At 37.7% G+C, this 13,150-nt stretch overlaps 1 protein-coding gene across 1 annotated transcript in view; it reads right to left on the reverse strand.

The window, feature by feature from the left end:
* CC2D2B (coiled-coil and C2 domain containing 2B) overlaps nt 1-13,150 on the reverse strand; it is a 118,455-nt gene that overhangs the window by 90,636 nt on the left and 14,669 nt on the right. The window contains exons 10-11 of the mRNA XM_059169342.1: nt 4,905-5,114; nt 2,272-2,369 (exon numbers count right to left, since the gene is read on the reverse strand). Of these exons, the coding sequence (XP_059025325.1) occupies nt 2,272-2,369; nt 4,905-5,114 (308 nt within the window). The remainder of the gene's footprint in view (nt 1-2,271; nt 2,370-4,904; nt 5,115-13,150) is intronic.

Here is a 13,150-nt window from a genome sequence, read left to right on the forward strand (position 1 = left end):
CATTAAAGCTTACCTGTTCTAAGGGAAACAAAAGCAAAAATGAACTACTGGAACTTCATCAAGATCAAAAGCTTCTGCACAGCAAAACTAAAAGGTAACCTATAGAATGGGAGAAGATATTTGCAAATAACATTTCAGATAAAGGGCTAGTATCTAAGATCTATTAAGAACTTATCAAACTCAACACCCAAAAAACAAATAATCCAGTCAAGAAATGGGTGGAAGACATGAACAGACATTTTCCCAAAGAAGACATACAAATGGCCAACAGACACATTAAAAAATGTTTCACGTCACTCATCATCAGGGAAATACAAGTCAAAACCACAGTGAGATACTACCTCACGCCAGTCAGAATGGCTAACATTAACAAGTCAGGAAACAACAGATGTTGGAGAGGATGCGGAAGAAGGGGAACCCTCTTTCATTGTTGGTAGGAATGAAAACTGGTGCAGCCACTCTGGAAAACTGTATGGAGTTCCTCAAGAACATCAAAATAGAACTACCTTACAACCCAGCAATTGCAGTACCAGGTATTTACCCCAAAGATACAACGAATATAATGATCCGAAGGGGCACCTGTGCCCCAATGTTTATAGCAGCAATGTCCACAACAGCCAAACTGTGGGAGGAGCCCAGATGTCCATAGACAGATGAATGGATAAAGAACATGTGGTATATATACAATGGAATATTACTCAGCCATCAGAAAGGATGAAAATTAACCATTTATATCGAAGTGGATGAAATTGGAGGGTATTATGCTGAGCAAAATAAGTCAACCAGAGAAAGACAATTTTTTTAAAAGGTTGCCCAGGACACCCCCCCTTTTTTTTAAAAGATTTTATTTATTTATTTGACAGAGAGAGATCACAAGTAGGAAGAGAGGCAGGCAGAGAGAGAGAGAGTGGGAAGCGGGCTACCTGCTGAGCAGAGTGCCTGATGAGGGGCTTGATCCCAGGACCCTGAGATCATGACCTGAGCCTAAGGCAGAGGCTTAACCCACCTAGCCATCCAGGCCCCCCGAGAAAGACAATTTTCATATGGTTTTATTCATATGTGGAATATAAGAAACAGCACAGAGGATAAGAGGGGAAGGGAGTGAAAACTGAATGGGATGTCATCAGGGAGGCAGAAAAGCCATAAGATACTCTTAACTATAGGAAGCAAACTGAGGGTTGCTGGAGGGGAGGTCCAGGGGGGAAGGTGTAATTGCGTGAGGGGCATTAAGGAGGGCACATGATGTGACGAGAACTGGTTATTATACACAGCTGATGAATTATTGAACTCTACATCTAAAACTAATGATGTACTCTATGTTGGATAATTGAATTTAAATAAAAAAAATAAAGCTTACTTGTTCTGTGTACATTATGCCAATGTCTATTCTTTGCCTTTAATTTTAGTTAATCTTATTTAAAAAACACCAATTTATCGTTTTGTAAATACTGATGGCTTCTATTCATTCACTCATTCATTCATTCATTCAAGTAATATATAGAGGGCTCATTATGTGCCAGGCCTTGTGCAAGGTATATGTCAACCTTCTCAAGTAACATTGTTTGCATTTAACTAGATTATTCTAGGAAACCAATTATTAGAGACTGTTGTCTCTAGACACATCAGCTCAACGGGCAGGGAAATTCTTTAACTACCAAACCACTCTCTTACATAGACAATTACTGTATCTTTATGCATAGGTGAACTTTCTATTCAGTAAGTACCTCCCTGTGAGTTTTCCTGCTTTTGGAGATCTTGACAAATAATTATGTTTTGTCTTAGAATTATTTTTCCAGTTATTTTATACTTTCTTCTCTTCCCAACTATTCTATAAGCTAATGGTTCCCAACTTTAAGACCATGTTTTTTTTCAGGGGTTCTTAAATCTATGTGCTCTTTGAGTATTATCTTTAAACTGAATTAGTAATACATATTGTACATGTGTATATATAGACTAATTCTCAAATATCTACAAATGCTTGAGACTACTATGATCCTAAAAATGTTAGTGAACTTAGGGTGGTTTATAATTAACATGTGCTTTTTTTAAATCAATGGATATTAAAATTACAACTACTTTCACGTGACACTTTATGAAATATTTTTACACAAAACTGGGTCTTAAGGAAAGGCTGGAGCCACCTCTGTAATTGCCTAAAGACTAGGGACCTTGTCTTTTCCTTATTTTACATCTTCCATAGCAACTGCAATACTCAGCTTAAAGAAGTTATTTTTAAACGGTTAGTAGATATATTTATGGTCTCAAACCTACCTTATCTGCCAATAATAATCTTGTAAAGATTTTTTGGTCAGCTGGCTTCTTTCCAAGTTTTCATTTGCTAATTTGGTAGCATCTGTCAGTGCTTTCAGCTACAACAAAGAAAAGAGCTTTTTTGTGTATCTTATCCACTGTTACCAGCACTCCAATCTCTCCAAAGGTCTAGGTGTGTGCAACAGAAGCACAACTGCATAACTTTTTGTGTATTTCTGACTTATCTTCCAAAATATATTTCATATAAGCACCTTGGGGTAGAACTGAGAAGAGCATCAATATCTAAGGAATAAATATTATACCTAGAGCCTTCCAGGTAATCAGTTCATCAATTAATGTAAAAAAATACCAATTAATCAAGATGGTAGACTGAGCACAGGAATCTACCTTATTTTCCACCTAAAATCCCATGGTTAGAGAAAAGATATGTTTATCTGTCTTAACCATATCCACTGCTAACATCACATCCATATCTATACATGTATATTTATAAATGTTTATATCTTTATCTCCCTATAAAAATAAATGAATAGCATAGGAAAACAAGAAAAAATAAGATCAAGAGAAGAAGATACTGAGGAAAGCAAAAATATAGAAATATCCACAGAGAATATTCATAGAGAAATAAAACTGGAGGAAACTCTACCCTAAAACATTTGTAGGAGAAATCTGTCACAGTTAGGGACAGTTTGTAGGAACTCCAAGACTAGAGTCAATTAATATGAACCTTTACTGGAAGAAATCAGAGAAGACCTCAACAAACATGAAGACATACTATAGTTCTGGATAAGGGAATGTAACTTTTATAAAGATAAAAATTTCTTTCAAAATTAATATAATATAATATAATCATAGTAAATATGATAATCGAATTTTAAAAACAGAAGTTGACAGGCTAATTCTTAAGTTCATATGGACAATCAAATCTTCGAGAACACACAAAAACATTCTAGGAAAAAATGAGGAGTCACTTGTTTTACTACACTATTATTTAATAATAAAGTAATTAAAATAGGGCAAGACGAGGGGTGTCTGGGTGGCTCAGTTGGTTAAACGTCCGCCTTTGGCTCAGGTCATGATACCAGGGTCCTGCCCTGTGTCAGACTCTCTGCTCAGTAGGGAGCCTGCTTTTCCCTCTGCTTCTCCCCCTGCTTGTGCGCTCGCTCTCTCTCTCTCAAGTAAATAATTCTTTTAAATCTAAAAAAAAAAAAAAAAAAAGTAGGGCAGGGCTAGACTATTATATCAATGGAATAAATAGTTCTTAAATCTATAAAATATATTAAACTAGTTTACAATATAGGCAGAATTTTAAATTAGTAGGGAATTATGGTGTTTGGCTAACCTTTGGGGGGAAAGAAACTGAACTGAATCTCACAAGCCGCCAATACAACGACTAGACAGAATACAAGTCTAGAAATTACACATGCACACACACACATTATTAGAATATATAAAAATAACTATAATTTTGGTCTCTCAGACACTATTGGTTGCACTTGAAAGGTCATTTTTCTTGGATGGCAGGACCCTAATTTTGTTCAATTGCTTAATTATCTTCATGTGTTTCAGAGGTAAACCCTGATTAGCCATTTGTAGCAATTTCATTCTTTTTGCTAGTGCTGGTTAAGACATGATCATGTGAGATAACTCTAGCCAATGAGACCGGAGGGGAAATCTGCCCAGACGCGAGGGGGAAGGCTGAAGAGGGCTCTCAGGTGAGGTACTATGCATACTGTGTGTCTGGTCAGCTGCCTTGAACTGGAGCAGCCCAGGTAGTTTACCTGACAGGAGCCAACGAGGTCAATTTGCTGAAGATGAACATTAGAAAGGGAGGGAAAAAGCTAGGGTTGTTGGTGGTATTGTTGAAGCACCAAATCAGCCAACCCTAGAGTTGCCCTAACTTTGGACTTGTGATACAGGAGGTAATAACTTTTTCTTACTGTTTAAAGCCATTGAAACATTTGCTTTCCTGTTGAAAGCAACTGAAATGCTGACTGATACACTTGGGGTAGAGAAGGTCTTAGGAAGCAAACAAGAAAACCTAAAATACGCAAGGGAAAAGATGGAAAGATTTGGCCTCACTAAAAATTTTAATGTTTGCCAAGATACATAAAAAATTAAATTAAAAAGCAAGTAAATGAGAGGTACAAGTTCATAAAAAATAATCAGTGGGTACTCATTTGATTTTTTCCCCCACACTTTCATGTAACCTTTATGCTGTCATTGGATGATTGGGTTATTCATTCTTAGACTAAGACTTTTCACATTTTATATGAGATTCAAGATCTAATATTATCATCAAAAATACTTTACTAGAATTAAAACAACCATATGGTTCTTTTAAATAGTAATCTTTTCAAATACTCTTCTTGAGTCATAGGACCAAGAATACCAATGATTAGCAAACCATCTCTAAGTGCTAAATATCCTGCAGGATATGTTTGAGGCTACCTCCCTGGTCAGTCAACTCCCAGAGTTTCTTTTCAGAGAAACTGAAAGAAACTATTGTTCCAATTGGTTAAATATTTAAAATGATAAGGGAATACGTTCTAGGATAGCTTGCTCTGTACTATTTGTTTTCTCTTTCAATATTAAATCTTCAGCTCTATAAATATAATGGAAGCCATTCTCACCTTCTCATAAAGCAGCTGAGGTAAATTCTGTTGCTGCCTGTCCTGAAAACACTCATAAAGTTGAAGCAGCCTAGCACATAATACTTGTTCTTGATTGAAGAGAGGATGATGGCTGAATTGTAAACCCACAATATTGAGATCTAATTGGTACATTTCCCTTTGACCTTCCATTTTGTTCCTAATAGAGCTTTCCAGATCAGGTTTCACTGCCTTTTAAAGAAAAATACCTACACAATGTTAATTTGATTCTTTGTATTTCTTTTGAAATTACAAGTGACTTTTCTTTATAAAAGTAACACAGTTAATTAAAAGAAAATTAAGGAATGTAGAAAATCAATAAACAATAATTTGGTCCTTCTTCCTTGAAATTACAACCCCTGATTTCATTAAATATATTTACATTACATCCACTTTAATCACCTTGCTATAATTTATGTCATATACCTTACTGTCGTGTGCTGGTAGAGTTTAGACTTTCAGGTTATAAGCCCTGCCAATAATTTCCTAAAGCAACACTATGACAAATGGTGTTTAGATCCTTTGGGAGTTATGATCTAATAGTTATCTATGGGTGAGAGTTAAGTAGTAAACCCTTACTAAAACATTGTTCCAATGTGAATATATTGTTAACCCCCTGGAAAATTCCCTGGAGGGGCTTGGAACCTGCAAGTAAGTGCTAAGGAAACCATTTTTCTTTATACATGAGACTGTCTCCATTTGTATACCAGATGGCCCTTAAATTAGCTGAAGTCTTTAGGCCTTAATATATACAAAATGATTCAAATATGTTTTAGTATCCTATTCTGAATTTAAGCACATTTGCTTGAATACGTATGTGACTGGTTTTTAGTGATGTAATTTGAGAGGGTTAATGGGTTACTTGGCATGCATAGTCTAGTTTTTAAGTCTAGCCACTTCCAATAAGATCCAGGACTGCATCCCCCCTGAAAAAGAGAGCACGAGCCTTTTCTCTGGACCAGTCTGGTGTAATAGAACATGCTTGTGCCATTGCTATTACAACTGTTGTTACACTGAAAAACTGCTATCCCACCTGTGGCCTGGTGTGGCAGATCCTCAAGGACTGCAGAAATGCCTGTATTTCTCCCTCCCTACTCTCTCCCGAGCTAGGAATCTTCCCCTGTTTCCTCAGTGGTTTGAGGGAAGGCAAGAAAAGAGCCATAAAGTTTGCTTTTGTTTCATCCTTACCTTATAAGTCTCTATTCTCTATGGAAGGACCAACTCAGAGGAGAAAACCTGCTCTTGATTCCACTTAAAAGATTTAGTCAGTTAGTAGTAAAATGGTCATTTACCAGGCAAAACCACCAACAAAATAAACAGTGTAGGTATTAAGTAGCCAAATTATAAATAAACTTTTGAGAATTAAAGTTCCTAAGCTAGAGAGGACTGTCTTATTGAGCAGATTCTGCACTGGTCAATTAAGTGAGGGGATTAAGTGAATTTCTAGAACTAAGTTAGACCAAAAGCACAAAGATCTAGGAATAATAAGTCAAAGGCCAGATAAATGCACAAAAATATCCAAGCTGATGACGACTGTAAAATCTATGTAAAGACATGAGAATGTCTGAAGAGGGAGAAAAGGGCATAGTCAAACAGTCAGGCAAAACTCACACAGGCAATGAGACCTGGGGCAGAGGAATGTGGCAGAGCAAGAGCACAGAGAGAACTCTGGTACTCGGGCAGCCCTTATCTGTGCTTCAGTCACCCTTATATTTCTTTTATTCTGGTGAGAAACCCCACATGAGCCTTGCCTCTAAGGCTAGCCAGGCAGAGTAACCAATGTGGGTAAGATAAAATGGAAAAGCAGGCAGAAACATTTGTCTGGCACAAATTCCAGAACATTGTCTGTTATGGATGCTTCCGAATGAATTTTAATACTCAGTTTAGATGCCTGGTGAAGTGACATTTCCATTTATTTCCAAGTCTAAAAGGTCCGTGAAATACTGAAATCATGCTTGGATGAAGCTAGAATAAATAAATGCACTTAAGGAAAAAGGTACTTCTTCAGCCCAGTGGTTTCCAATTTGGGATTCTGGTGGTTACAAAGGTTAATCGAGATGGCGGTTAGTATTTCTCAAAAAATTGTATATTTTGCATTTATTTATTATCATCCAATTGTTCATGCATGCAATCATTCATTCATTAATTCAACAAACTCCATTGTTTCAAGGATCTCTCTCCCTAAGAAAAATGGTCTCAGATAATTATGTTAAAATATCTGTGCTTTATCTTCAGCAAAATTTAGATGAAGCATATTATTACCATAAGGTGTAAAAGTTATGCCACTTAATAACAAAGAATAAGACAAGATCAATACTAGGGATTATCTCTCCACCCTCTTTCATTCTTTTATTTTTATTTTTAATGGAGATGGATGTTTTTAGTGGCCAAACTGGAGAAAACAGAAAGATAGAACAATGTTGGGTGTGTATGTGTGCTGGGGGGGATCATTTACAAAATGTAAGTAAATATGTTATATTATAAATGAGGACGGGGTAGAGACATTGCTAGTCTCTCATGGTGTGGCAGGCAGCATGCAAAAAATAATCTTTCTAAGATTATGCCAGTCAACTGATATCTTTCTCTTCTAATGTATACTAGAGCCATAAAAGTTTACATCTACTGAGATTGCTTTACAAATAATAAAAGCACTCATTGAGTGTCTACTATATGCTAAGCATTTGGATATATGTTAGGAATTGACTCAAGAAAGAAAGGAAGGAAGGAAGGAAGGAAGGAAGAAAGAAAGAAAGAAAGAAAGAAAAAAAAGAGGAAAAAAAAAGAAAAAAGAGAAGAAAAGAAAAGAAAACCTGGGGCGCCTAGGTGGGTCAGTGAGTTAAGGCCTCTGTCTTCGGCTCAGGTCATGATCTCAGCGTCCTGGGATGGAGCCCCATGGGGGGAAACAGATTAGGTAAACAAAAGACAGAGATATAGATTGAACCTTGACATAACTGTAACCTAGCTGAAATCAGGGAAGTTTGTAATTGGATTAAAATGATTATCCCCACTCAATACGCTTAACAAAGCAAAGGACAGCACATTTCTGAAAGAAGATATCATCTAGAGATTTTATAACTTTTCATATGTAATATTTGTAATACAGTAGTCATCAACCATAATAAAGACCAGTCTAAATGAGCAAAATGAAGAGAAAAAACAAAAATAAAAACAGATTCGCAGGAATCCAGATATTATAGTTACCAGATATGGACTTTTTTTTTTTTTTTAAAGATTTTATTTATTTATTTGACAGACAGAGATCACAAGTAGGCAGAGAGGCAGGCAGAGAGAGAGGAGTTAGCAGGCTCCCCACAGAGCAGAGAGCCCCACTCGGGGCTCGATCCCAGGACCCTGGGATCATGACCTGAGCCGAAGGCAGAGGCTTTAACACACTGAGCCACCCAGGCGCCCCACCAGATATGGACTTTAAAGTAGCTATATATTAATGTGTTTTTAAAAACAGAGTAAAAGAGAAAATACATGAAAACATGGCATATTCTAAGAGGAAATTGGAATATATACATAAGAATCAAATGTCAGATTAACATTTTAAACTGAAAATATCTGAAATTAAGAATTCATTAGATAGGGACACCTGGGTGGCTCAGTTGGTTAAGCGGCTGCCTTCGGCTCAGGTCATGATCCCAGCCTCCTGGGATCAAGTTCCACATGGGGCTCCTTGCTCAGCAGGGAGCCTGCTTCTCCCTCTGCCTCTGCCTGCCACTCTGTCTGCCTGTGCTCACTCTCTCTGACAAATAAATAAAATCTTAAAAAAAAAAAAAAGAATTCATTAGACAGGTGATTCTGGGAATATGGTGGCATTATAGCTTTAGATAGTCCCAAATCTCTACCATTAAAACAGGCAGAGCAACTACATAGCAAAACCAAAACTCCATGGACAGACAAGATCCATAACAGAATTACATTTCCAAGAATCCCTCGTGAAACCCAAAATACAAGTGGGTGAAGACAAACCACCAACAGTAGAAAGCTTGCATAATGTCAGTGATTGTCTGGAAGAAATCTAAGAAGCAATGAAGCATCTGAAGGTCCTGAGAGCAGGAAAACCCCAAAGAACCAAAAGTTAGTTGATCATCGGCAAGTGCAGCATGCCAACTCAAAAACAGCAGTTAAAACTGGAAGAGGTTTTATCTATTCCACCTGTTGTGGGGGGTGGTGCCTGGTTTTTGGAGAGGACTAAAGGGGCTGAGAGGAACCTACTTACTCAGAATTTTTGGACAAGTCTTCACACTAAAGAGAAACTTCTAGGAGTGGTATAAAAATTGAGAAGGCCACGGGACGCCTGGGTGGCTCAGTTGGTTAAGCAGCTGCCTTCGGCTCAGGTCATGATCCCAGCACCCTGGGATCGAGTCCCATTTTGGGCTCCTTGCTCATCAGGGAGCCTGCTTCTCCCTCTGCCTATGCCTGCCATTCTGTCTGCTTGTGCTCGCTCTCTCTCTCTGACAAACAAACAAATAAATAAATCTTAAAAAAAAAAATTGAGAAGGCCAGGAACCTCAGAGATTAAGGAAAGAGAAGGTAGAAAAAAATATCTTGGAAGGGAAATCCAGTCAAAAATTTTTGGAAATCCAGCCACCATATATTTCTAACACTAGACAAAAACAACAGTAACATTATTAGAAAAGTTATCAGGGGCACCTGGGTGGCTCAGTTGGTTAAGTGCCTGACTCTTGATTTCAGCTCAGGTCATGATCTCGGGGTCATGGGATGGAGCCCTGCATGGGCTCCCAGCTTAGCATGGAGTCTGCTTGACATTCTCTCTCCATCTCCCTCTGCTCCTCCCCCTGTTCCTTCTCTCTCTCTTTCTCTCTAAAATAAATGGATAAATCTTTTTTTTTTTTTTAAATAAAGGTTTTACTTATTTGACAGAGAGAGACCCAGCAAGAGAGGGAACACAAGTAGGGGGAGTGGGAGAGGGAGAAACTGGCTTCCTGCTCAGCCTATGCCGGGCTCAATTCCAGGACCCTGGGATCATGACCTGAGCCAAAGGCAGATGCTTAACCGATGGAGTCACCTCTGCGCCCCATAAATGGATAAATCTTAAAAAAAAAGAAAAAGAAATAAAAATGAATAGACAGTAAAATAATATCTCCACAAAGTACAACAGAAAGAAATCCCAAAACAGATAAAAATAGAAATTGTACTTCCGAATGAGCTAAAAGTCATTGAGAAAATTTTTATGACATTTAAGAACATAAATCAGAGTTTTAAAAAACCGAGAAATGCGGTGACAGAAAGAATCAAAAATTTTATTTATTTATTTATTGAAGATTTTATTTATTTATTTGACAGACAGAGATCACAGGTAGGCAGAGAGGCAGGCAGAGAGATAGAAAGGGAAGCAGGCAGAGAGCCTGATGCGGGGCTTGATCCTAGGACCCTGGGATCACAACTGGAGCTGAAGGCAGAGGCTTTAACCCACTGAGCCACCCAGGCGCCCCAGAATTAAAAATTTTATTAGAAATTAAGCCTAAACTAGAAGGAGCATAAGGAACACCACAAAAATGAACTTTTTCTTAAGGTATAGAGGGAGAAATCTTTCTAAATAAAAAAGAAATGAATAAAGAGAAAGAATTCATTGGATGAATTTAACAGGAGATAAAGCAGAGCAAAAAATTAGGTAAGTGAAGTAGAAGACAGATCATATAAAAAATACTCAGACTAAAGATCAAAGACAAGGAATAAAAAATAAAAGCAAAGTAAGACATAAGGGACAAAAGAGGAGACTGAGGCATCAGTCCTATTTGCTAAGAAAATGGCTGATAATTTTTTTTTAACTGATGGATGACATGGAATCATACATTCAGGAAGTTGTAATACCCCAAAGCAGAATAAATAGTGAAAAACTCACAACTCAACATATTATAGTGAAAATTATTGAAAACCAAAGAGAAAAACTGAAAAACAAAGTAAGACTTTAAGTTGGCTTTTCAAGGGGTACCTGAATGGCTCAAAGAGCCTGCCTCTTGATTTTACCTCAAGGTCATGATCTCAGGATTGTGAGCTCTAGCTCCATGTCAGGATCCACTCAGGGAATAGATTCTGCTTAAGATTGTCTCCTCTCGGGGTGCCTGGGTGGCTCAGTGTTTAAAGCCTCTGCCTTCGGCTCAGGTCATGATCTCAGGGTCCTGGGATCGAGCCCCACGTCAGGCTCTCGGCTCAGCCAGGATCCTGCTTCTCGCCCCCTGTGCCCCCCCCCCACCGCTCCTCTCTGCCTACTTGTGATTTCTGCCAAATAAATAAATCTTAAAAAAAAAAAAAAAAAGATTGTCTGCTCTCAGGGCACCTGGGTGGCTCAGTGGATTAAGCCTCTGCCTTCAGCTTAGGTCATGATCTCAGGGTTGTAGGATTGAGCCCCCCATCAGGCTTTCTGCTCAGCAGGGAGCTTGCTTCACCCTCTCTCCTTCTCTCTTTGCCTGCCTCTCTGCCTTCTTGTGATCTCTGTCAAATAAATTTTAAAAATCTTTTAAAAAAAAAAAAAAAGGTTCTCTCCTCCCTTTCCCTCTATTCCTCCCCTCTCCCATAAATGAATAAATAAATACTTTTTAAAAAGATGTCTTTTCAATAGAAACAATGAGATTCAAAAGAGAGTAGAAATCTCTCTTCAAAGTGCTAAAAGCAAAATAATGTCCAATCTAGAACTCTAGACCTAACAAAAATACCCCTGCTCAGATTTTTATTTTATGTATTTATTTTTTTACTTCAGGGGTATGCTAGAATTCTTCATGGGACTTGTGGACTTCCACAAAAAGGCACTCTTGGCCATGGGTGATTGTCAGAATCATTGTACTTTGGAGAGGAAAGCAACAGAAAACTCTTTTTCTGCCATTATGATGATAACATTCTCTCCAGCTTTCTTCTACTTTATCAAGATTATTTTGTCTATTCAGGGTCCTTTGTGGTTCCATCTGAAATTTTAAGATTGTTTTTCTGTTTCTTTGAAAAATACCATTGGGATTTTCATAGTGATTGCTTCCAGTTTGCAGACTGCTTTGGGTAGTATGGATATTTTAACAATATTAAGTCTTCTAATCCATGAACATGTGATTCTTTCCACAAGACAGTTTTTATTTTTAAAGAAACTGTATCTATAATTAAAATCATTCCCACAAATAAATTTTCAGGCCAAAATGGATTCATCAGTGAATTCTTCCAAACACTTAAGAAATAAGTAACACTAATATTGTACAATTCTCCCCAGAAAAAAAGAAAATATATTTTTCATACAATGGAGTTCTGTATAGCAAGAAGATTAAGCAAATTATTGTTGCATGCAGCAACATAGAATGCCTACTCTATTGTTATATTTATATATATTATATTTATGTAAAATATAGGCAAAAGTAGAGGTAAGAATAATCTACAGTGGTAGAAATTATAATAGTAGTTACCGTGAGGGTAAATAGTTAATGGCAAAGGACATGAGGGGGACTTCTGGAATGTTGGTAATATTATATCCTTAAGGGGCGCCTGGGTGGCTCAGTGGGTTAGAGCCTATGCCTTCGGCTCGGGTCATAATCCCAGGGTCCTGGAATCGAGCCCCGCATCAGGCACTCTGCTTGGCAGGGAGCCTGCTTCCTCCTCTCTCTCTCTGCCTGCCTCTCTACCTACTTGTAATCTCTGCCTGTCAAATAAATAAATAAAATCTTTATAAAAAAGTATTCTATCCTTAAGCTCAATACTGGTTACACAGGTTTGTTGGCTTTATGTAAATTTATCAAGCTAATATACTTGATATATTTCTGTACATAAAGATAACTAAGTGAATACATCACTAAAATCCCCCTCAGAGCCTTGGAAAGGGACCTCTGCAAAGTTAGGGACCCTAATTTTAAAATTAATTAGCATAACAGCAAAACTGCCTCTGACTGAGGCAATGGCAATTCTCTTTTAGGTGTTCTGATCTTAAGACACCAGACTGAGGGGCAACTTGGGTGGCTCACTTGGTTTAGCATGCAACTCTTAGTTTTGGCTCAGGTCAAGATCTCAGGGTCGTGAGAACAGAGTCCCACATGGGCTCTGCACACAGTGGGAAGTCTGCTTAAGATTCTCTCTCTCTCCCGCTGCCCTTCTCCCCTCTAAAATAAATATATCCTTAAAAAAAAAAAGACACCAGATTGAGCTTTCTGAAAGTATTCTATATATGCAATTAAGGATTAGGACAGAGATCTGGGAAAGATACATGTTTGGAGTCACCAGCAACCACA

Source organism: Mustela lutreola, chromosome 4, assembly GCF_030435805.1.
Source record: "Mustela lutreola isolate mMusLut2 chromosome 4, mMusLut2.pri, whole genome shotgun sequence".
Lineage (NCBI taxonomy): Eukaryota > Metazoa > Chordata > Mammalia > Carnivora > Mustelidae > Mustela > Mustela lutreola.